We start from the raw sequence: 26636 nt of genomic DNA on the forward strand, positions 1-26636 counted from the left end.
AATTAAGTGAAGTCACATCATGCGTGATCACTATCAATCATCGTTTTCATGATCGATCGTTGCTGCCACAGCCGAGTACACGAGTACTCGTGCCCATCCCTATTACTAACTCACCTTTGAGTTGCTTCAAACCTGTATGATATGTGGAACTCAAAAGGAGATGTAAGGGTGGATGTTAGTTTTAGTCATCATTTACTTTCATTGTATGATAAATAAAGATGCAGTGACAGTGAATGGTGACTGAGAACATTCTGGCTAACATCTTTTGTGTTCCAAGGAGGAAAGAAAGTCATACAGGCTTGAGTTTGAGTAATGATTACAGAAATTTCACTTTTGGGTGAAGTGCCCTTTAACTATTAAAGAACAACAACACGTCTACAATGTAGGCTGAATACTCCAAAAATCATTCCATCTGAATTAAACTAGAAGTAAGAATTGGGAAAAGTAGCCCCCTGTGAGATTTAGGTGAGTTTGTTGTAAAATATACCCTGAGTGAGTAAATCCCTCCCATTTGAACCATGTGAACCGATTTTCAAAAATTAATTTCAGACCCTGGGTTGTGATATTTACAGCGCTAAAATTCACTTTAATAAGCAACAAGTTACTATACAAATCTAAAATAACCCTATGACACCAGATTTTTGTGGGCAGAGATTAGAGCATTTCACCATATTTGGAATAAGATGCTCAATAAAAGGCTGTTGATAACGCAAACGCACACAGAAAGTTCCTGCATTTTCTGCCAAAATAAAGGTTTGAGGGTTTAACTAGTCTCTATTGCAATGCCGCATACAAGTTAAGAAATTATTACAGAAATATTGCTTGTATAATATTAATACTAATTATGGCTGGGCGATTAAAAAGATATTGATAATTTATTCAGACGATATCGATGATAAACTTTTGAGTAATTTTCGATATTTTGCCAATTTTCTACATCTAGACAAATGGATCAGGTGCATGTTGCTAAAAATAGTTTGGCAAATTTATACACACAACTAGCTAACAGAATCACTGTCATGAAATAAATCTATTAGGAAGTATTAGCAGGCAGCCCTGCTGTCATGGAAACTGTCAATGAGGCTTGGGACCCGCTAGCTAGCAGCTAAGATTATATCGTTGTGTACTAGGTATGTAAATGTTTAACCGATTGACCGGCATTAACAATTGTTCGGCTAATACTATCGGTTAAATAAAGAAACAACAGAGAGGTAATTTGATGGGATAATTACATAGGGCATGTTATATACACATGGGTGCTGTTAACAAGTAAACCACTGTCTTCATCTCAGTCTGATAAACAAGGAAATATGAAGCAGGTGGCACATTGTGGGACCGTGATGATGACATGTTCCGATGTAAATAGGAGTTTAGTAGTAGCACAAGTAAAATGCGGTACCATTTCAAAAACAAACATCTGCAAGCCAGCCTCGACATCTAAGAGCATATGTTTACAGCCCTAGTTGCATGGGAGATGGGAGTGCGATGCGCAGCGGGACGTCAGTGCTTTCGGAGCGGGTTTGTCACCACGCTTACCGTCAACCAGCTGCGTACCATACTGACCCCTGCCACTGTAAATATATGTCGATGTTTCTAAACAAAAAACTATTAGGATTGCCCGGCAGCATAATTTGTGGGTAGGCTAAGACTGTTTTTAATTCCATTATACTGTTAAAGTTATCACTTCATACTCATAGGTAAATTTGGCGAGCAAGCGATCCATTCAAAATTAGTTTGTTACGAAATATAAGAAGTATAAAGTTGTTCATTCAAATGTTGATGTAATAACTATTACTAAATATGCACATCTGTGATGTGAGCCTGTTTTGTTTCAGCCAGTATAGAGCTTTGTCATGCCTGTTTGGTCACTTTGGTTTGATTCATGGCTTATCGGTTAACAGGTTAATAACCGGTTAAAACTCGCAGTTAATCGGTTTAAAGAATTTGCCAAAATTTCAATAGTGATCTTGTTCATGTAAGACCATCGTTAGATCATTTTTGGCCTCAGTGGTTGCACTTTGGAAATTAAAAACAGTCATTTGACAGAGTTCGTACGATTCGTGAACATTTTAAATCTACTAAAACTACCTGTGTGGCAAATGGGTCTTATTAGAGCAGACCCGATAACAATGATGGCGATTCCTGAAATATGCTATTCATGCCATATTTTTTATGTTGGCTACACCTCCAAAACAAACTTAGAACAGTTAAGCTGAATTACTTTATTGCTATTTTATACAAATCAGATTCACATTGGCCTACTTACTAACATGACAAAACAAAACTTGTATTACATTTTTAATAAATTGTACAAAGAAATTGAGCAACGCTACAAACTCTCCCATTACAATGACTGCTGTCACTCACTGCAGGTTTACACTGTTTGAGATCTGCATTTTGACATGAATTCAGTGACGCTCTGCATGCTCTCATTAAAAACAAAGCTGTCTAATCAGTTTAATAAATCAATTATTTACACCGCGTCTATGCCTTGATTAGAACGGGAGCATTTTAATTTTGTCGTGTTGCTCATTTGGAGTATATTTAACATCTATGTTCATAGCGAGCAATGCAATATGCGATGAATCCAAAATAATTCCGAAGTGCTTTTCGCTCTTGTTCTACAGCTTGTCAGGTGATGTTTCTTCATTATTAATTTTCATGTGAAACCGTGAACAGAGGTGGAACATAAAGCAAGCATCTGGGCATTCAGATAGTTTAAACTTGTGCATTAGGATCAGTTGTCATTACAATCCAGCTTTTGGTGCATTATCGCCACCTACTAAGCTGGACCGTGGAGTGCCACAAGTAGGGCTGTCACGATTATGAAATTTGGCTGATTAATTGTCAAACAAGTAATTGCGATTATGATGGTTAATTGTCTGTTTGAGGGCTATGACGATTAATTGTCATATAAATTGTCATTTCTTAAGGCGCACGTGTGCTTCATACATCTTAAGAAGTAATTGTTTTACATATATTTAACTTCAAATATACAGTATAAATCAAATAATACAATAGGGATATAAGATTTCCTTTTAAGGCTTTAAAACCATATGAATGACATTAAAATATGTTTTATCAATATATTTGTAAAAACGTAAACTATGTCTCTTTGGTCAACTTTAGTTTTGGTCAATTTTACATTTACACTGTTGTTTTTGGAACTCATTTAAATAAATAAATAATAAATATATAATAATGTTATATTAAGCAATAGTAAAATATTTCTGTCCTAATTTCTTCACTTTCACACGTTATTTTAATGCTCTTTGATGAAACCCACGAGCCATTATTTCTCATGAAGCAAAATCTTTGAGATTTAATTTCATAATTTTATCACTCCACAGTCCACAGAAATAGAGTAAGCGTGCGTCACCTCCTCTGTGTCACATTTTGTCAGTAACAATGTGTGAATGAAACATTTGCAGTTTGGCGTGAGCCTCTGCTGATGGCGCGCACATCAGAGCGTTTGAGAAGCATTTCACACGCTCTTTTGGACAGGAGCTTCTCTGGGTTGATGTCCTCGATGCAGCGCTCTGAGTTTAATTGAATGACACACAAACGTACCGTTCATGGCATTTATATAGTCGCTTAAAATTCCCTTATTTGGGCATTCAAATATGATTGGAATTTAAAGTGCACATAAATTATAAAAATGATCAGATGATTATTTAATAATCCCCTTATGCAGGATTAAATCCTAAACTGAGTGACCTTACCCTCTGGAGTTTAACTGTAAACAAACAAGTTATGTTTAATTCATTCTTGAGGTCCAGCAAACATGTGGAATGATTTCCGCCAACATTAATGGTGTAAAACGTATATCGTGAAAAATATCGATATCGAACAATATGAAAAAAATATTGTGATTTATTTTTTTATTTTTTTGGCCATATTGCCCAGTAGGGCTGTCAAATTAAAATGTGAATATTCTTCGAATTTAAGAACAAAAGGCACATTCGAATGCTAAAACTGTGTATTCGAATTTTGGATGTGTGCCACGCACTGATGATGACTTCAGATCGATCGCATTCTTGCGCTAAAAAAGGCTAGAAACAGTGCAACAAATACACTAACAGAAAGCAGGTGTCTCAAGATGCTTTTTAAAGTTCTTTTTAATTAGACACAGCATCTAAAAAAACAGCGCTCCTGCACGAGACGCTGAATAAACAAAAACAAAGCGTAACAAAGACGTTCGTCTTGCTCGCGTTTACCTCGAATCATGTGGCTTGTTGGGGAGAGGTGTGAGATTTTGTTAGTACTTTTTTAACTGGTTAGACTTTTTATGGCATGCCATTGTGCTGCCAAACTCTTCAAAAGCCTTGTTGTGCGTTGTCATTACGTTTTATCTGATTGGCACGCTGGACACAAGTTATCCCCTTTTTAGTGAATGTGTGTGTCATTATGAAGTGCTAAAACTAATATTTAGAAATAAGCTTTATATATTAAAATCTTTTAAATATATGTACTTTTTGAAAAGAAAAAACTGATATTTAAAATGAATGTTTTCTGGAGCTGTTTCTTTGCAAATATAGACTACAATGACCTCTAGGCCAGAATAAGTTTGATTAGTTTTGTAAAAGTTTATCAAATTTCACAAACTCTTTCCCATTTTGACTGACACTGATTGTTGTGGATGTAATTGACCAGATGTTTTGAATGTTCCTTGTCTGTGTCTTAAATTCCACTGACGTATTGTGCTTGTGACATGCTCTCTGTGTTTTAAGGTTTTGTAAGGTTTTGCGCAAATGTGTTCAAGGATGAGGCACAATTTAACTGTACTGGTGGCATTAGGAAATTAGACTGATTAAAACGTCTTATTAACTAATTGAGGATGTTGTGTTCGTTCAACTTATGTGACCTGTTGGGGGTGCTATATGATACTGGGCTGCTTCATGCTGTTGAGTTTACAGTGTTGCATTAGAATGGGATGTGATTCATGGTCTTGGGATATGATTCATGATTAATGGGATAAGTTGCATTACATGTCAAAACCACCTCTATATATTCTTACTGAGGTCTGGCTTACTGAAACATAAAATAAATAGTTCACCCAAAACTGAAAATTGTGTTATAATGTACTCACCCTCATGTTGTTCCAAACCTTTTTGACTTTCTTTTTTCCATGGAACACAAAAGGAGTTATTAGGCTGATTCTTAGGCACTGACAATTACCATTCACTTTTATTTCAGCTTTTGTCCATACAATAAAAGTGAATGGTGACTTAGACTGTCTTTCTGACTGTCAGTCTTGTGCCTGTACATTTATTTAGGTGTGTGTGTGTGTGTGTGTGTGTGAGAGAGAGAGAGAGAGAAACAGATGTGGCGTATCTCTCACATTCCCATCAAGCCTCAAGTTAATGTGTGTGTATGTGCATTCATCTCTGAATCAGAGGGAGAAGGGTCTCTGCTGACTCTTGTAAATCTGCAGTAAATTGTTAATTAGTTGTTTATTGTTCTAATGTAGCACCAGTCACTTTTCATAAATAATGCAGCTGATTTTTAAGGGGTTACTGGATCAGTCTGCACTGAATCTGTAGTGTGGCATCCCCTCACACAGTGGCTCTTTTCCAAAACCAAGTGAGCTGCCTTGCTCTCTACTGCCTACATAGGCAGCTGCAATCTAAAGGCCAAAGTATACTTCAGTTGTCTGTGTTTCTGAATGGAACGTGCATAATATGCATGATACTAATTCCGTCATCAGCGCAGTCTGCACAATCTGTGGGCGTGCAGCCTAGATTTTCTCGACACACGGACGGACCTCGTCTGTGTGCATCATCGATGAATGCGCACCAGTTGACTGTATTAAAAAAGTATCACGAAGCAGTCGTAGTTGCATGCGTCAAACGCGTTTTTATTCGCTCACGATCAAAAGTGTATATTTTAAAAGGTTGAGCACTTGGCCATGTGTGAGACAACCTGGAACTTAGAAAAACATAGTATACGAGCCTTAAGGCTGCAGCGAAACTTAAATAGAATCTCATAAGAGACAAATCGGGAATGGTCTGCCTAGGTCTGCCTCTTTGCTTTATATAAATAGCACTCTAGACTCGACTGAATTGAATATATGTGGAGTTTGGTGTTAACATATGTTGCTTAGCTAACAATGTGGTATTCCACTCTTAGTTTTAAGTCCAATTTTAATTAGATTTAACTATATTCCCATTAATACTAAAAATGATTAATAAAATATAGTTCAAATTATATTTGTAAACAATTTTATACGCATTCACTGCCTTCTCATGCAATGTTACCTTCATGTTTGGCCAAAAGAGTATCGATATCTTAGGCCACATTAGAGCCCAACGTATACTTCGGTCAGACACGAACGCTGAACACACGATGCGTGATGAAAATTTTAGCATAGTGCTCGAGCACTGAGTGCATGCAGCTCGATTTGTCTTTGAACGTGCAGAAAGCCCATGCACCTGGAATTATTTGCTCTAATTAGTAGGTCCACAAGGTGGCAACAGTCACATCTGAGCTGTTGAGGTCACAAAGAAGCTCAAGAAGAAGATGTAATAGCCGGTAAACAAAATGAGACGAATGTGGAAATTCTTTTTTGTATAACACAAGTCTGAAGAATATAAAGACATCTTTATGTCTCTAAACTCCTGAGGAGAAATAGTCCATAGCAGTCGTAACGCAGATGTGGCAACCGCATGTGTATTCGCGCACAGTTAAATAAAGTATACTCTGACAGGTTTGCGTTCGACTGCATGCAGACACAAAGCGTTTGGGTCAAAACCAAAGTATGCTTTGGGCTCGATACGTTTTTGGTTGAAAACACATTGATGTTGCTATGTTTATGCTACTCATCCAAACTGGAATGGGGTTTTCCTCCACCGAAAATGGAGACTTCCCAGAATGCTCTCCAGTACCACATACTTTGGAAAAATGATGTTTGACAAACGTATTAGTGTGGCATTAGAAGCTGACATAATTATGCTTACTTTTTACAGCCTTTACATCAGGATGCAGTTACGATACCTTAAAATGAACCCTTGATAGGCAGCTCATTAGGGTTTGGAACAGAGCCAATGGTCTGACTTAACCCTTTCACACATGAGATTTTCCCTGTACTGACAGATCACTCAGCGTGAGTTCTTTAATGCGTGGTATAATAAAAAATAAAAAAATAGTATCTTACATTTCACAGCAGATGCACTGGAGGACAGATTACATATGATCAAACCTATAACGGGATTTTTAGATGTTTATAATGATTGTTTATGATAGATTAGATGTGTTAGCGAATGTGATTGCCGGCTATGCACCACCATATTGTTTACATTGCAATGCAGCATGGGATTCTGAGTTCGTCCTGAATAAAAGTTTCTGAAAACCTAGCCCGGAAGTGCACCGGAAATGGTAAGAATGAGTGACGGAAAGAATGGGAGAAGGCTCAAGTGGACTAACCAGTTTATTCTTTGTTTGACACTAAAAACATGGTCGCAGTGCTGCATCAAAATAGTCAGCTCTGATGATAATGGCTTTAAACTTTATTTAGTGATTATTTTGAATGTTTGTTACATAAAAAGTAAAGATATTGTGATGCTGAAAAGACTATTTGAGCAGCTGGTTCATTATGACAAACACTTCAGTCTCTCTTTGCTGGTAAACAGCAACACGAAAGCAGATCGTACGCCTCTGAGCCCAGCCCAGTGTAATCACATCAGTTTGATCGTATGTGCAAAAGGGTTAATTTTGCCGCACAGGTGGAAACACTGGCCCTCTCAGGTCCTCATTTCACTGAATTGTGTCTGTGTGCATACATAAGCTAAACTACAGAGCAGGAACCCTGCATTCAGTCCATCATCAGTACATTTTAATCCACTAAAAAGTCACTTCACGATGGATGGATTGAATTAATGAGTGGACCACTTTATTTCAATTACCTGGCACAATTGTATTTTACTTTCAAGAGAGACCCTGTGACGAGAAGAAATGGTTTATTGGACCATTTTCAAGTTATATTCCAAAGACATCAGTTACAGGAACCATTCCCAGTTCTTGTGCTAAAGGCGCTTTCTCACTAGAGAAAAGTCTGACGAAGAGTTTGATGGATATGAATGCGTAAGATGCGTTTAAAGGGTGTGGAAAGAGCTGGGTCAGTTTCAAATAAATCAGGCATATGGCGAATTGGATTTCCAAAAGCTCTGGAACCGCCTTTCTGTAATTCCCATTGGATAACGGATGCCTACATCACAGTGTGTTGCCGCAAAATTTTTCTCAACTTTTCTGCCTACTGATTTAGATAAACATTGAAACAAACATGCACGCAGACACTGTTGGATACATGAACAAGCATCATTGACACCATTTATAGATTAATGTTGAAGGGCAAAACATCATTAGATGGTGTTTAACTAAATTTCAAACCTTCGTGTAGTTCTGTATGTCTTAATCGAGAAGAAGAATAAAATACTTTTTGAAACTTTTACTTTATAATTCTTTCCAGAACTTATTAGGTGCTTCCCTCCCTTCTCTCTCTCTCTCTCTCTCTCTCTCTCTCTGTCTCTCTCTCTCTGTCTCTCTCTCTCTGTCTGTGTGTGTGTGTGTGCAGATAGGAGAAACACTGCCATATAAGGTGGTGTGATAGTGGCTTTGTCCATTTTTACTCGGGAACAGCAGCTGTTCCTCTTGCCCCCTCAGTCAAAACAACCAGGAAACCTTTGCCCAATGTTCTCTTAATGTTACAGAAATGCTGCCTTCCGTGACACTTTCTCCACTTATCCTCTGCTCACTAGGAAACATTAGGCCATTAGGAACGTTCTTAAGAAAAATCTTCTTAACTTCAATTTTCTTCTTAATTTCTAACTTAAGAAAAAATTTACGAATATTTTTTTATTTTCTTAATATTGGTCTTAAGAAGCATTCAAAATTTTTTTTCTTAAAAATCATCGTAAATAACACCTTAAATTTAGGATAACCTCATAGTTGTCTTAAATCTTAAAAGGTAAGATATTTGATGAATTTACTGGGTTGTAAAAGGTTAATAGGTAGATAGATTTATCGTTACGATTTACCATTGTTTAATTATTGAATTTGTTGTAGGCTCTTAGTCCTTACAATGAAATGGACAATTAATCAAATTAAATTTGTGACATGTCCTAGTGTGATTTATTAAACCGAGAGAGGCTGCAATCTTAGTGTGGAAGAGATGCATACTTTAAACGAATATATAAATCCAACCGCTCATTCACTGGAAACTCCACAGACATTGAGAATCATTCACATTGTATCAGATGACAGAGCAGAGCACTAATCTACTGTGAACCATGCAGCACATGTAAACTACATATTTATATAATTAAATCACAGCATTTGTACTTTAATCTCAACTCAACTTTATTTATATAGCATTTAAAACTACAGAGTTGACCAAAGTGCTTCACAGTAATACAATTTAAAATGTAACATAAACAATTACCATATACACAAACACCAGTAATTTAAACACAAAATACAAACACTCCAAAACTGTGTCCTACATGTCTTTTTTCAGACTCAAAGGCCAGTGTAAAGAGATGAGATTTCAGACGTAACTTAAGTCTCTGTGTCGCAAATCGTTTATCCGGAAAGTGAAGATTCCGGCAAAAAATGTTTTTACATTTACATTGTTATACACGTCATAATAAAAGCTTGTTTCAAAATATAAGCTAGAGCCCTGAAGTTGTGACAGAAATGTATTACAGCTGTATAGTAAAATGTAATATTCACTGTAATGATCATAATAATGAATAATTAATAATAATAATTAAGCAATATATCACAAGCAAGACTGCTGTTGAACTAAAGTTTGGCAAAAAAATGCAATGACATGTCGAAAGGTTATATTTTATATCTGACATTGGTCAGACACCATTTTGATGATGAAATTAAATTAAACTCTAAAACATGGAGTTCTGGAAAATAATAATAATAATAATAATAACAAAAAGGAAAACCTGATTTGGTGAAGAATAAAACAGATTTCAGTAGGGCGCTACTTAACACTTAAGCAGTGCATCCTTGATTGAGAAACACTTGAAGGAAACATGCATTTCTTTCATTTTTGATATACATTGAAATGTAACTTTTTAAATAGGCTAAACAGGTGTTTAATAGCACATTGTCATATTAGCATATTTATGCTGTGGTACCAAAATTGGTATCGAGAACAGTGCCATTTCAGTGGTATCGGTACCGACCACTGAAATTTTGGTACCGTGACAACACTGGAATGAAATGCACAATTTTGCACAATATTTAAATAAATAAATCAGACATTGTTTAGGCTATTGTTCATTGACAAGGCTGTTGGCTGTTTCTGGAACTGACAAAAGGGAGAACTACCACCTCTGTAAATCGACCAAGCATGAATTCCTATTAAAACTACCTCTCTTTCCCTCTAGTATATTCCATCAACAGTGTCTGGGTTGTTGTAGATTCCATGCTTTGACTAACATTAGCAGCAACTCTCATTCTCTCAACCTGGAGAACACAATGAAGCATAAATAATTATCTTATACATTCATATTACAACTAAAATGACAATTCTTTTATTTATTTATTTTTTGTTTACTCAAAACTCACTCTAAAATATTAGAAAACAGAAAAACGCACTCAGATGTTCTGGCTTTACCTAATTGGCTAAGTGGGCATGATTATTGGCTAATACATGTTGTCTCAAAATGTCAAATATTAGTCAATTAAGGGACCAGGCTGATGTGTACAACTAATTGTTACAAACAGGGAAAATAATAAACTGAAAGATTGTCATCAACACGAGTGAAAGTGTGAGAGCGACACGATTTCTGAGGATTTAACTGAAGCATGGATAGTAATTTGTCATTATTGCAGTTAGTGTTGGAAGTTGTGTGTTTGTGGGTGGGAGTGACTCAGTGTTAGTGTGTGTGTGTGTGTGTGTGTGTGTGTGTGTGTGGGGAATGTTGAAGTGCAGAGAAATGCAGTATTTTTACTCCCACTCATTTCAGTGTTTCCATTCGCCTTTACATTCATTAGCATTTCTGTTTTTCATAATAATGTTTATATATTTTCATTAATGTGCAAGTTTCTCAGCTCTGCTCATTTAAATAATAAAGTGATGATTAAAAACTAAGAAATAATACAATCTACTACAATCTGTCAGGTTATTTCTTGAATTTAGCAATTTTATTTTTCATTATGGCTGTAGTTTGTCAATTATCAGTTGACCCAGTGCAATGAGCATAACAAGACCTTACATGACTTCTAAACTTAAACTTAACATGACTTATTGGGCCAAACACTCCATCCTCCATGGAGGAGACCCATCTTCACATCTATGTTTGAATGACACAGAAACTGTTTTTTTACCCCACCATCTGGATGCTCAGGGAGTCTGTGCAGATATTTTGGTTGTTTCTGGGTAACTTAAGTTTAATGTTTGCAACCCATTTTGTAATGTGATTTTACTTCTTAGTAAAACAGAATATTTAATGAGGAAAAAAAAATGTAGGGTGAGATCTTTTTTTTTTTTTTTCAGGATTTGATTGGATTGTGGAAAGTGGATGTTCCACACCAGAATAGAGCCAGACCAGAATGCTAGTTTGCTGATGATTGTGGAGAGGAGAAAACTTTGTCCCAGGAATCAGGCCATATTTAGTTTACACTTTTCATAATTAGCAAATTGTGGCATCTGTAATTATAATCGTGAATATTTGATTAATTGTCCAGCCCTATGTGTTGGATTAAAAATGGAGAAATAGTGTCTTCAAGTAGAAGATGCCCATCTCTGCATATTTCTGTGCATGTCCTATAAGGGTGTTTGCACAGGTGGACTACATGTGAGAAATATTTAAAGTTCACATGGCCATCTTAATTTTGGAGGACACCTCACACCATGTTTTACAAGTTTACTTTGGTGTGTTTTTGTACGCCATTATTGATGTTCTGTTTCATGTCTCTGAGATTTGTGTTCAGGAGTGGGGGCCACAGGAACAAATGATGTCATTACTAAAACTGCACCATGACATTACAGCAATGTCACTGGAGCCTCTGGTGGCAGATGTCATTTTCTGCGTTTGTGCTTTGAGATAAAGAGAGTGTGTTTTTCCTTAAATAGAAGTTTTATATTTAAAGAGCACCTATTATGGTTTTTAAACATGCCTAATTTTGTTTTAAAGGTCTCATACAATAGATTTACATGCATCCAAGGTCAAAAAACACTTTAATTTGCTCATAATTTAAATTGCAGCATTACCTTTTTTCCCAGTGTCAAAAATGTCTCGTTCAATGATCTGTTGTAAAGGATTCATTCTAAACAACAACTTTCAGAGAGCCTACTCTGATTGGTCAGATGTCCCAGTCTGTTGTGATTGGTCTACTGCTTAGTGTAGTGTTTGAGGGCGGGTCAAAGCTGTTCACGAGCAGCCACTGAAGACCAGAGGCGGGTTATTTGTTACCAAATTACATAGGTTAGTACAGGAAGTAAGTCTGGAATTACTAACGACTCGTTTCAGGTGTTCAGAATCGGTTCTTTCTTTTGGGAGTCAATAACTCCATTTGTCGTGCAGTTTGATTTGTGAAACTTTGCAGACTTTTTTACATTCACAAACAGCTATATAACACACTACATGAAAGGTAATATTTGAAAAACCATAATAGGTGCTCTTTAAAATGATGCCTTGTATACTTTTTCTTTCATTTATATTAATTGATAGAGGCCCAGATGTGTGCGATCAAAAAAAATCTCTATATTTTTCAGTCTTTTGACAGTATTCAATATACTGTTCAATATTTGTGTATTTGGTCTGAAATGCCTTTAAAAAGGATGTTTTTGTATCATTGTAAGCATCTACCAAACATATTCATATGCATATAGAATATACATATAGTAAACACATTCAATATATCACCCAGCCCTACTATAGAGTTAAGAGAGACAGAGAACATTGGACTTTTAGAGGAGGAGACCAGTGAAGCATGTGTTCAGAGAGATTTCACATCAAGCAGCTTCCAGTAAAAACGTTTGAAAGTTGAAGGCAGGGAAGAGGGGGGGAGGTGTGGCCGTTAGACATGCGGAATGCTTTTCCGGTTTGGGTTTCCAGCGAGACCATGGCTGGTATGTCGGTCACATCAGACCTGGTCTTGCTTCAAACCACTTTACAAGTGCAGCATTGCAGTAGCTGGCAGCCCTTACACCGCTCTGCATGTGCAGGAACAAATCCACAGGCCTGGTGATCTCGTCCATGTCTGCTTAATTATTTTAAATGCATTTCCATTATTTTATACTGCATTCTCTTAGTAGAGGACTTAGTCCTAATTTGTCATCCAGATGCCCAAAAAAGATGAAATGTGTTCTGGGTAACAAAGGCTCTAATACTGTACAAAAATATATGAATGACTTGTCAGATTGGGCTTCATTGGCAGAAGTGGAAGTTATTTTATAATCTACTGACTTTGATATATATATATATATATAAACCTTGCTTGACCTATCAACTTTAGGAATACTGCAAGCTGGAAGTTGTGCCTAGCCATGTAACTTCCTTTCCTCAGAGGATGCCTGTAATCGGGTCATTGTTCCTCCCTCATTCCAATGTATTGAGTCAAAATAAAATGTAATGTACGCAAAGAAAATGTAATGTATAGTATATATGACTCTATACATTGATGAAGATTATTTTAAAGGCTTTGCAATGTAAGCATCTAATTGTATAAATCATACATATAAATCCATTTATGGAACTATATGCATGATATTATAGGCCAGGCTCAAAATGCAACAATCAATTTTATACAATATGTAACAGAGGGTCCCTGCTCTCTCTTTATTCACCAAGTTTTCCTTGGCCTGATAAAGGTTTAAGACCAATAGTTTTACTCATAAGTGTTTTTACTCTAAATGTTTGTCTTTGTGTTTCAGGATTCCATGAATGCTCTGGTCTTAGATCTGGACTTCCCGGCCCTGCGCAAGAATAAGAACATCGAGACCTTCTTAAACAGATGTGAGTATCTGCTTTTAAGAGGACACTGGTTGTCTCTCTGATGTTTGTTGCTTACTCTGTTAGTAAGGGAAGTAGCATCATGTTTTAACAAAGAGGCTGCTTCCTCTCAAAACATCAACAGAATTTATTTGAATTGAATTGTTGTGATTGGCTCTTCCTAATTTGGGCCCCTCACTATACAACATTAAAGGGTCATGAAACACTAAACTACATTTTCTGAGATGTTACCAGATATGTATGTGTTACACATAATAAAAGACAAAGTAATTATCCATTATTTTTAATGTTAAAGGAGACCTATTTTTGCCCTTTTTACAAGATGTAATATAAGTCTCAGGTGTCCCCAGAATGTGTCTGTGAAGTTTCAGCTCAAAATACCCCACGGATCATTTATTATACCATGTTATAAATGCCTCTTTTTGGGTGGAATCAAAAACACGCTGTTTTCGTGTGTGTCTCTTTAAATGCAAATGAGCTGCTGCTTCTCCCCACCCCTTATTATTATACAGACAGTAAGCGTAAAAATAACGACATAGCTCTGGTCTCCGTGAATGCAATCAGAGACAATGGTAAATGACAGTAAGCGTTTTCGGGTTAAAAATAAAAAATAACGACATAGCTCTGTTCTCCGTGAATACAATCAGAGACAGTGGTAACTTTAGCTGCATTAGCCGTGGAATCAGCTAACAAGCACATTCGGAAAGGCGATTTGCAAACATTAACAAAATTTAAAGTGCGATACTAAAGCTGGAACACGAACAGTTGGTACTGATCCATGCTTGAGAATCAAATATTTGGAAAATCCTGCTTTATATTTGTGGTAGCGGGGGTGTGGTCGAGTGCCCGTCCGGAGAGAGAGAAAGCGGTAAGGGCGCTTACACCGGAGCTAAATTATGTCTAACACCTGTCTCTAATTCCAGTGAGCTGGGGAGAGCAGCATATAAACAGCCACGCCACCGTCAGAAGCAGAGAGAGAACGACATGTCAGTCCAGTGTTGGCGTGTGTCCTGAATGTCAAAAAGCTGCATGTCTTTTAAGAAGTTTGTTTATGGAGAGTTTTTGTTATTGGTGAAGCTATCTGAGTGAACCCAGGAAAACACTACAGAGAGAGTGTACAGGCTGTACACTTTGCAGAGGGCAGAAAATAAAAGCCTTACTTTGACGGTGTCTGAGCTTCCCAACTCGTCCTTTCCCGTGCAACCTTCACAATATTGATCCTCATTCTCAAAGCAGTCCGGTGTAAAATGATTTAAACAAACATACACAAATTTTGGTATGTTTTGGGGCACATTTGTTTCAAAAACAAAACTTGTCCACTGCATCTTCAGTGGCTCTGATGCTGGGAGTTCATGAAGACTCTTATGTTCACTTTTACAGCCAACAACAGAACACTTGTGACACTTATGAAGCTGAGACATTATTCTTCTCACCATAGCTGCTCCAGTGTGGAAATGGCGGACTGTGTGTAGAACACTCGGGGAAGGGTCTGTGATAATGGGTGGAGTCCGTCACCAGTCGTGGGTGAGGCCTGCTCTAAAGTGATGTCACTTTAGAGCAGAAATGAAAACCGATCATTTTGAGACACTGTTTTTGATTAATAGAAATATAAGAAAGAGGAGTGGGTGGACTTTTAACATTGTAGGGTGGTTGTGTACACACACTGCTGACTCACATTTATGTTCAAACACCATGTAAAAGTGAATTTTGCATAATAGTTCCCCTTTAAGACAAAAGAGGTTAATATAGAGATTTTTTTGCGCTATTTTAATCTTCTGGGTTTAAAATCAATATTGAGTCAACGTCACACATTGTGACGTGTCCCTGTACTATAGTGCTGTCTCATAAATATTAATGAGACTGTGTCACCTTATCCTATGAGAACGGGCTGTCTCATGATTATTCATTAAACCACGTGACCAGCGCTTCAAACTATCAAGAGCTTCGGTGTCAGTTGACAGAGTTGATAGTACCGACATGAGTCCCCCCCCACCGCGTGCTGCTGACAGAGGGACAGGATAGTCTTTCAATCATTGCCAAAACCTTTTAAATATTCGTGCAGCACATTTATTAACATGAGTATTTTGAGATATGTGGTGAGGTGGACAGTCTCTGACTGGGGCTCATTTGAGACACGATTTACATTGATTCCATCCATCCGATATAAGCACTTATATTTGTGAATCAACATCTTGGAATAAGTCTCAAAAGTTATTTAAGCGTAAAAAACATTCACACATTTTTAATACAGAGTACATATGGCTTGGCATTTACTTGTGCATTAAATTACAGATATAAAATGACCAGTGTGATTCTGTGTACTTTATTGTGAGCTTACAAAACAGCGTATACTTATTTGTGCATTCTGTTATGAGCAGTTGTGAGAATCTTTGATGCTGTTGACTGCATTAGTGAAATAATGCTGAGTGACTAGATCAGACAGTTGTGTACCTTCTTCCCTCACTCTGATGGCTGTATCTTTTGAAAATGTTCAACTGTGCTGAAACAGACGGTGTTGTGAACCGTAAAGGGAAAAAACGGATGCCGTTCATCATATTTAGTTAGACTTTAACTTTGCCAGCAATACAAATCCTACAATTTGTCATAATTTATCCTGATATTTAGTAAGAGCCAGCATGGGCAACCTAGATGAGAGATTGCTCCCCTCTTTCTCCCCTACCCCCTTGTTCTCTCAGCTGTCCACGCCCAGTTGAGTTGCATTTCCAAAACGGTTGTGAGGTGGACTTGAGCTGAAAGAGGGCTGTTTCATGACCCTTTAAATCTCATCACAGGAATAATGGGCTGTCAACATACTGTTAAAACTGCAGTTTTGTGTGTTTCATAGAAAAGGTTAAGCTAGGTCTTGCATTTTTAGGAAATGTTTGTAGTGTTACACACGTGTCAGTTGTGGTTGCAAGAAAGCAGAAAAATCCATTGAGCCACATTGCAATCTCAAGGCACTTTTTCTTATTGAAGGCATTTGTAGTGGAGCTGTCAGAATTAACGTGTTAACACATGTGATTAAAGTTTAACGTGTTAATTTTTCTTAATCGCAGTTTACTCATTTACCGTTAATACAGTATAAACTAGTATAAACACTGGTTGGGAGGGTGTAATCTTTGTAATATGTCTACCTGGAGTCATTACACTGACACACGCACACACCACAAACACACAACAGCTACCCTGTCAGTGAAAAAATTATGGTGAAATGACCCCTTAACGCTATTTGATGTACAAAACAAGCCCTGATGGGACTGATATAAGGCATATTTTAAATAATACAGTAGCACGGCAAGTCTAAACTATCACCAAAATGCAGAATGAGACGTTTTTGTCTGCAAGCGTGGAGTTCAAAGCAGTGTTTGACAGCGGCGTTGACGCTCTGATGCGAATCATGAATGCAGCTTCACGATTGGTGTAGGAAAGCGGATAGCCACAGTCTACTGGCAGATTAATTTTGTGGAGGATGAGAGTTTAAGAGATTTAATGCCCATTGCAATGAATATGCAACCTATGGGGAGACTGCCCTGCTAAAATAAAACAATAGAAACCATCACAGACATTCTAATGGTTTCCATTACCAATACCATTACAAACCATCAGCTGTTAACCATTCTGTGATGGTTGCTATTGGTTTTTGTTTTCCCAGCAATTTTCAATTAGACAAACTCCCAGTTAGACTTTGGGAAACGTTTAATGTTACTTGAAATGGTGCTATTGTGCATTTCTATCTTTAAACTGTGGAAGGCTTTGTTTGGAAATGTTAATAAAGGATTATATTGTTACATTTTGTTTTGTTTTCTTCCCTAAGATGGAAATAAATGCATTTTGACAGGAAAAAAGTATATATGGTGTCAAATTTCAGCATTTTCAAAATCTGTGATTAATCGTGATTAACTACAAAAAATTGTGCAATTAAATTTTTAATCAACAGACAGCACTAATTTTTACACTTAAAAGTATAATTGTTTAATACCATTCATTCCAGGGATTGGTACATGTGAATGGGCATCTCTATACAATGTAACTGTCGACCGATTGTGGGTTTTGCAACCGATAACTAAGGTGGTGGAAGAGGCTGATAACCGATTCATTGGCTGATAGTTTTTAAAATCGATTTATAGAATGTTAATAAATTTCTTAGTCTTTCCTTACTATGATGGGCACAGACACAGAGGCTACAAGGGTACAAAATGAATAAAATCCCAGATGCAATTTATTGTTCAACCAAAATCCTATTAATAACTATAAAAAAATGAAGATTTGGTGCATAACAAGGGACTTTTAACTATAAACAATAAGGGTGGATAAAAATAGTGATTTTCCGTTGCATCGCGATCTACATTTGAAAAATATCGATACAATATCTCAATATTGATACTTAAATCCCAAGATCGATCTTTTAAATTAATGAATTTGAAATTAATTCTACGCTGTGGGACTTATATGTATATTGGCAACTGGCTGGTAAATGTTCAGATTTCACTTACCTGTGATTGTGTAGTATAGTGGTGGAGTATTCAGCAGCGAGATACTTTCACTATACGTTGAGAGTAAAAGTTGTTCCGTGTAATGTGTCTAAAGACGAGATCCACACGACCAATTTGTCATTGAATAATGTTGATCAAAAACAACAAAAAAAGAAACATTTAATTCTAATCATGCGTAGGAGGATGAGATAATGCCATTTGAGTCTCTCATTAACATGCACTCATTTACAGACACTGTTTACAGAAATCTTAAAGAGACAGTACCGGTTTTTAACACGTTCAACAAATCAGTGTAATTACCTGTAAATAGTACTAATTATGTTACTAAACAATAAACATGTAACTAAATATAATATATGCAATAAATTGTCATATTTATTGATTGAATTCATGGATTTGTTCATTTTTAAATGCTAAAATGTGACCAAAATTATGAAAAACTAATATAATTAGTACAATTTATATTTTCGTAATGTACCTAGTTAGAAGGTCCACTATATAATTAACAGCATTAGCTGGGAGAGAATTTCTTTCATATGTAAGCAAAAGGGATATTATACGTGAAATATTCCCATATGAATCGATATTGAATCGAAATCCGAATTGAATCAGGAAATCTGTATTAAAACCCAGCACTAATAAACAAACCCAAAACAAACAAGGGACTCTATTTTTGAAATGATGAAGACTTGGCTCATGCACTATAATTAAGTAGGCTTTTTATCAATTTAAGATTTTTATAGCCTATATTCACCAGATGAAGTGTTTTGTATATAAATATATTTCACCAGATGAAGGAATACGTTTTATTATCATTCACAAGATATGAAGTTGGAGACACAATGTATGTGCTGACGGGGTGTATGCATTGAAGCGAGGATAAAATGTGGATGAATATTGTCAGTAATAAAAGATTTCGATACAGCAAATCCCCACTTTATTGTTTTTATTTCTCCTCTAGAGGCCGGAGGAATAATAATAATTATATTAATAACTATCGGTGTAGATTTTCTCAGATTACCTAAAGTTCCAAAAAGCAGCTTTTGGCACAGACTAATCGGTAAAACCGATCTATCGGTCTGCCACTAATACAATTAGTAAAAGTCCTTATCTGTTAATTGTATAGGACCAGAAGGGTTATGGAAAAATCATGGAAATTCATAGGCCAAAAGTGGGAACACTGACATTTTTCCATTTTCTTTCATACATTTCATCTGTGGTTCATTGTTTTGTTTTGTTTTTGTTTTTTTCTCTCCCCATTCTTTCCCCAATTTGGAATGCCCAATTCCCAATGTGCTATAAGTCCTTGTGGTTGCGTAGTGTCGTGCCTCAATCCGGGTGGCGGAAGATGAATCTCAGTTGCCTCCACATCTTATCACATGGCTTGTTGAACGCATTACCGTGGAGACATAGCGCGTGTGGAGACTCACGCTATTCTCCGCGGCATCCACGCACAACTCGCCATGCGCCCCACCAAGAGCGACCACGAGGAGGTTAACCCAACGTGACTCTACCCACCGTAGCAACCGGGCCAATTTGGTTGCTTAGGAAACCTGGCTGGAGTCACTCAGCACGCCCTGGATTCGAACTCGCAACTCCAGGGGTGGTAGTCAGCGTCTATACTTGCTGAGCTACCCGGGCCCCCGTGGTTCATTTTTAATGTCATGGTAACATAATGTCATTTGTAATTAACTGATTTTGTTTCTGATTCTACCTGTTGTCATGGAGACCATAGGGCCATGTGGCCATTATAATGTGCAGTTTGGAAAGGAGAGTGTGACTAAACAATCCTCTCATCTAGACTCTCTCTGAACAGGCCTTTAATCACTGTAATTGTCTGATGTAGACGTCAAACTAAAACATGCTCTCTGATTGTTTTAATGAATAACTAAACTTCACATACTGATATGAATTCACTCATGAAGTATAGAGAAGGTTTGTAGATTTTTTTTGTTTTTGTTTTTCTTTTTTTTTTTTTCTTTACAGTATGTGAGGAAATTGACTATGGAGCAATGTTTTAATTTAACTTAATTGTTCAAACCTATTTAGTAGTTGTTGACCAATATGGGTTTTTCAATTGCCAATGCTGATACATGTATATAGAAACCATTGTGGCCAAGAAGTATTTAAAATGCATATATATATATATATAAACAAACATACATTTATCTTTTGACAAGGTTGCTGGTTTATTTTTCCACTTGCAAATTGGGAGTAAACACTTGTTAATCTGGCAAGTGGGGATGTTTATCGGCTGATGCCATTAATGTAAAAATGTCAAAATATTGGCCAATTAATTGAGCTGGCTGATATTATCTGTCTATCACTACTATTAAGTGACCAGGCAGGTCATTTATGAACACATTGTAGTTTATCATTGGCATGAAAAAAAAACAAATGGAGAAATTTGATTTTGGTGTGTCATTTTGCTCTGTGTACAGATGAGAAGGTTGTGGATCATATTCAGGAGTTCCAGATGAAGCCCGAAGATTTTGACAGAGTGAAGGTGATCGGTAGAGGAGCATTCGGAGAAGTTCAGCTGGTGAGACAGCTGTGTGTGTGTGTGTGTGTGTGTGTGTGTGTGTGTGTGTGTGTGTGTGTGTGTGGAGATTGAGAGCATTTCAGAATTATACATGCACTTTTAGGTGTTTACTTTTGAATAAAGATAAAGTTCACTGAAAAATGATAATTGTCTCATCATTTACTCACCCTTATGCCGTTTTAAACTTGTATGACTTTCTTTCTTCTGCGGTACACAATCAAAGATATTTTGATGGAGATATGATGTGAATATAGCCATACAATGCAAGTCAAGGGGGTCCGACACCTTCAAGCTCCAAAAAGAACATAAAGGCAGCATAAAGGTAATACATCCGACTCAAATTGTTTAATCCATGTCTTGTGAAGCGATACGATCGATTTTGGGGGAGAACAGATCAAAATGTAAATCTTGCCATCTTGGTTACACTTTCTCACGCACTTGACGCATGCCAAGATTTATACAAATTTGTGATGGCATAAAGGTAAATGATGAGAGAATGATGATTGAGTGAACTATTTCTTTAAGACTGCTGAAGTCCTAGATTAAATATGTTTAGTGCTGTTAAATGTTAACAGCAGTTAACACATTTACCTCATTTGATATTCCAACTATTTAATTCTGTCTGATTTCACACAACCTGTAGCTTGTTTATCAGTAAATTATGTAGAAAGGCTAAAATTATTTATAAATCAAACCCAAATGGGACTTGTATCAAGAGTAAAGTCTTTTGCAGTCTTTGTAAAGTGTAATTTAATTATCATCAAAGCAACAAATTGATTGTACTAAAGCTGGAGTCACCCTAGCCTACCCAAACAATTCGATTTTGGCCGAGGGTGCAACACTTACTGACTGTTTTGCTGAGATCGGGCACTCTTCAGTCGGAGACACACTTACTGATTCTTTTTCTCCGATTCCAGTCACTTGGAGCTCGGTGAAATAACAGCAGGAGTACCGCTTGAACTTAAACGATTGAAATAGATTGATTTAGGATGCGATTCATGGAGTAACTTTACCTTGTGAATGTGTGTAATAGAGTATTTATCCATTTAAAACAAGTATGTCCATATGCAGCTTTCAGTTATTAATTGATTTATGTTCAATAAAAACAGACTGTTCTGCCTCAGCTTTCTGATTTTATTAGTCATTTTTGTGTAGGAGAACTTCAGAATAAACACTTTTTGACATAATCACTATTACAATCTATGTTTGTGATGATATGCAGCTGAGTGTGATCGCTAATGAAAACGTTCAGATGAACATGATGTAAAAGAAGCTCACTGGTCACTTGACTGCAAAAGTTCGCCCTGCAACAGAATTATTTTTTTTCTAACAATTTTGATGTTCTTTTCTAGTTCTCCCATTAACTCAGCAGGGAGTCCTGACGGTCAAGGAATGGTAGACGCTAATGCGTGCTCTGTTACTCACCTACTGGCCGGCGATTATGTAAATAAAGGTTACGCTTGAAAATCGCTGGGAAAATCGGCTAGTGTGATGCCGGCTTAATGTTACTGAAGGCCACCTGAGGACTGTTGCAGCATTAAAAAAGAACAACAAAAAACATATTTTAATACATATTTTCTTTTTCCTCCTTAAACCTGCAGCTGAATGCATTAAAGCTAGATGCAATAAAAAAAGTTTTTTTTGTTTTTTTTTTCTCCCAATTTGGAATGCCCAATTCCCAATGTGCTTTTTTAAGTCCTCGTGGTGGCGTAGTGATTCGCCTCAGTCCGGGTGGCGGAGGACGAATCCCAGTTGCCTCCGCGTCTGAGATCGTCCCGCTCATCTTATCACGTGGCTTGTTGAGCACGTTGCTACGGAGACATAGCGCATGTGGAGGCTTCACGCCATCCACCGCGGCAACCACGCTCAACACACCATGTGCCCCACCGAGAACGAACCACATTATAGCGATCACAAGGAGGTTACCCCATGTGAGACTACACTCCCTAGCAACCGGGCCAATTTGGTTGCTTAGGAGACCTGGCTGGAGTCACTCAGCACGCCCTGGGATTCGAACTAGTGAACCTCAGGGGTGGTAGCCAGCGTCTTACCACTGAGCTACCCAGGCCCCGATGATGCAATACAATTTTACTGCAAGATGGGATTTATCATTTTAACCACAAACAATCATGAGATTACTTGCAATTAATTATTTTAATCATTTGACAGCACTGCTTTTAGTAAATGTAATGATTTACTTCCGTGCTGCCACTGTACATATCTGTATGGATGCGCAAATGTGTATTTTTTGATAAATTGGTCTGTGTATTTGTGTATGTCAGATATATAAAAGAAGTGGAGACTGCGTGTAGTTTTGTATTGTGTTTTTTATCTGGATGGGTGTTTGTGACAGTCAGAGGAGAGATGCAGTGGGATGCGTCTGGACAAGCTTGCAGACACAAACAACATGATTATCCAGTATTCTCCTCTGTCAGTTTTCTGTCAGGGGCTGTGTGGGTGTGTTATGCTTAAAGCACAGGGTTTTAAATGTGGCTTGTCTGTGTGAAAGGCAAAATGCTTTGGAGAGCATGTTTATTTGTTGTATTTTTACATTTTTGGGAGGGAGTGAGGCACAAGACCTGTCAAGTAGAAAATGTGGTTTCTGCTTGTTAAGCTTTGTTCCCATTTATGCGACTTGCAATGACAAAGCGCCCGGAATTCATTCATTTTCAGTGATTGGTAGCGACAAAAGCAATGAAACCATTGGCAACAACATGTTGCTGTGTCCAGTGACAAGTTCAACATTATGCAAATGAGCAGTGACAAGATGCAGCAACAACCAATGGCAGTGTAGACAGTGGAGTATACGTGATCCGTGTCCTGTGAGAAATGGGTAGGCAAAACGGAGAAGTAATATTACAACGAGCGGTTTCACTGTTTTAAATTATTTGTGGGATATAATAAAAAAATTGGAAACAAAAATGATACATGAAAAAACATGTCAGAAATGGTCATATTCTGAATTAGTTTGATTCGTGCATGGATAATAATTTATCTTGATTATTTATAAGATTATGCATGGCTGCATTATATTATATTATGCCTTTCAATAGATTATATAGATTTTTAATCAAATTAATTACATGATGTGCAGATTATTAATCACAATTAATCATGAATCAATATTTGTTAAGGCTCCAAAATAAAGATAATTTAGTATATAAAAATTTAATTAATTATAAATATAATAATACATAATAAATAATATTATAATGCAGATAATTCAGATTCATTACAGCATGTACATAAATTGTGTCAGCAGACAAGAAAAGCATTTAGACTGTACAAAAAGTGGCTTTAAAAATCAATATTGTTGGTTTTATTTGTATGTCATTGAACATAACCCTGTTACCTGCCTATTCTGTGTGCTATTTTTAATTGTTTGTCTGTGTATTCATGCGTCAGACAGACGATTTTGGAGAGTCTCGCTTTGGTTGCATCACATCTTGCATCATAAGCACTGTTTTTAGGATGTTGTTTTAAGTTAAAAGGATAGTTCACTCAAAAATTTAAATTATCATAATTTGCTCATCCTCATGCCATCCCAGATGTGTATGACTTTCTTTCTTCAGCAGTACACAAACAAAGATTTTTAGAAAAAATATCTCAGCTCAGTCGGTCGTTTAAAGAGCACCTATTATGGTTTTTAAACGTGCCTAATTTTGTTTTAAAGGTCTCATACAATAGATTTACATGCATCCAAGGTCAAAAAACACTTTAATTTGCTCGTAATTTAAATTGCAGCATTACCTTTTTTTCCCAGTGTTAAAAACGACTCGTTCAATGATCCGTTCTAAAGGATTCATTCTAAACAACAACTTTCAGAGAGCCTACTCTGTTCTGATTGGTCAGATGTCCCAGTCTGCTGTGATTGGTCTACCGCTTAGTGTAGTGTTTGAGGGTGGGTCAAAGCTGTTCACGAGCAGCCAGTGAAGACCAGAGGCGGGTTGTTTGTTACCAAATTAGGTAGGTTAATACAGAAAGTAAGTCTGGAATTACTAATGACTCGTTTCAGGTGTTCAGAATCGGTTCTTTCTTTTGAGAGTCAATAACTCCATTTGTTGTGCACTTTGATTTTTGAAACTTTGCAGACTTTTTTACATTCACAAACAGCTATATAACACACTACATGAAAGGTAATATTTGAAAAACCATAATAGGTGCTCTTTAAATGCAAGTGAATGGTGGCCAGAAATCTGAAGGTCCAAAGAGCTTTTATCTTTGTTTGTGTTTTGCTAGAGAAAGAAGGTCATACACATCTGGAATGTCATGAGGGTGAGTAAATGATGAGAGATTTTTCATTTTTGGGTGATCTATTCCTTTAAATGTATTGAAACTTTTAAAAATGGGTCTCAAGATCCCTGCGTTCTGTTGTATTCTGCCCAATTGTCTTTGTGCGCAAAAGCACCTGAATTGCTCGAATGGTAGGAAAATGCTTTATTATGGAATTTAGGTACGAGTCGGGCATAATACAATTTTTTTATTAAAAATATTATTTTTTTTATATAAATAATCGTACTAAATTAATGTAACAAGAAAGCATATTCCTTGTCAATGCCTACTAGCGACCAACAGAACGACCACCTGGTGACCTTAGCAATTAAATTGGTGTCAGTGTGAACTGGGCTTTAGCAATGAATTAGGTATCTCAGAAGTTGTGATGTAGTTTGACGTGTTTTTTTTTTTTTTTTGTGTGTGTAGGTGAGGCATAAGGCCTCTCAGAAGGTGTATGCAATGAAAGTGCTAAGCAAGTTTGAAATGCTCAAACGCTCAGATTCAGCCTTCTTCTGGGAGGAGCGTGACATCATGGCCTTTGCAGACAGCCCATGGGTCGTACAGGTGAGATTTGCAGATATCAGCATGAATATGTTCACATCTCACAGGCTTTGGAGGAAAACAACTTTAATTTCTGTGTGAACTATTCCTTTAAATGGATACAACAGCTTTTCTTACTGTTTTTTTTTTTTCTCCCCCACTTTTTCCTTTCCCTTGATTTCCCTCTCTTACGACCACCGCTCCCTTTTGCCCGTCAGCTGTGCTGTGCGTTCCAGGATGACCGCTCTCTCTATATGGCAATGGAATACATGCCAGGAGGAGATCTTGTTAATCTCACCAGCACGTACGACGTTCCAGAGAAGTGGGCAAAGTTCTACACGGCTGAGGTTGTGTTGGCTCTGGACGCTATTCACTCCATGGGCTTCATTCATCGAGACGTCAAACCAGACAACATGCTGCTGGACCGCTACGGACACCTCAAACTTGCAGACTTTGGGACCTGCATGAAAATGGATGCGGTAAGGGAAATTGAACCCACAATATCTCAATAGCAATTTTGATAACTTGGCAAAAACGGAAAAGCCGTTGAACATTTATTGCAGAAGTTTGCATAAATATGTACACTTACAAAGAACTCATGTCTAAGAAAAAGGAACTGATGCCAGAGACATAATATTGCATGGCAGCAAACCTGCATATTTTTCTGATGAATAGGATGTAAAGAAATGAAAAGCAGCTAATTACATTGTGATTTCCATATAAAGTTAGATGGATTAGAAAATTTGTGTTCTGATGGTGTTATATACAATATAAGTTCATCAGTTTGATGTTTCAGATGTCAGAAGTCACTCG

At 37.0% G+C, this 26636-nt stretch overlaps 1 protein-coding gene across 6 annotated transcripts in view; it reads left to right on the forward strand.

Moving 5' to 3' along the window:
• rock2a (rho-associated, coiled-coil containing protein kinase 2a) overlaps positions 1-26636 on the forward strand; it is a 75862-nt gene that overhangs the window by 16366 nt on the left and 32860 nt on the right. For 5 of the 6 annotated variants that reach the window (XM_051648981.1, XM_051648976.1, XM_051648977.1 and 2 more), the window contains exons 2-5: positions 13895-13976; positions 20908-21008; positions 25710-25847; positions 26042-26302. In XM_051648981.1, coding sequence (XP_051504941.1) covers positions 13895-13976; positions 20908-21008; positions 25710-25847; positions 26042-26302 — 582 coding nt within the window. Of the gene's footprint in view, positions 1-13894; positions 13977-20907; positions 21009-21231; positions 21331-25709; positions 25848-26041; positions 26303-26636 lie in introns of those variants that run through there. The other variant, XM_051648980.1, reaches the window with a different exon arrangement.

The sequence above is a fragment of the Myxocyprinus asiaticus genome, chromosome 21 (genome assembly GCF_019703515.2).
Source record: "Myxocyprinus asiaticus isolate MX2 ecotype Aquarium Trade chromosome 21, UBuf_Myxa_2, whole genome shotgun sequence".
NCBI lineage: Eukaryota > Metazoa > Chordata > Actinopteri > Cypriniformes > Catostomidae > Myxocyprinus > Myxocyprinus asiaticus.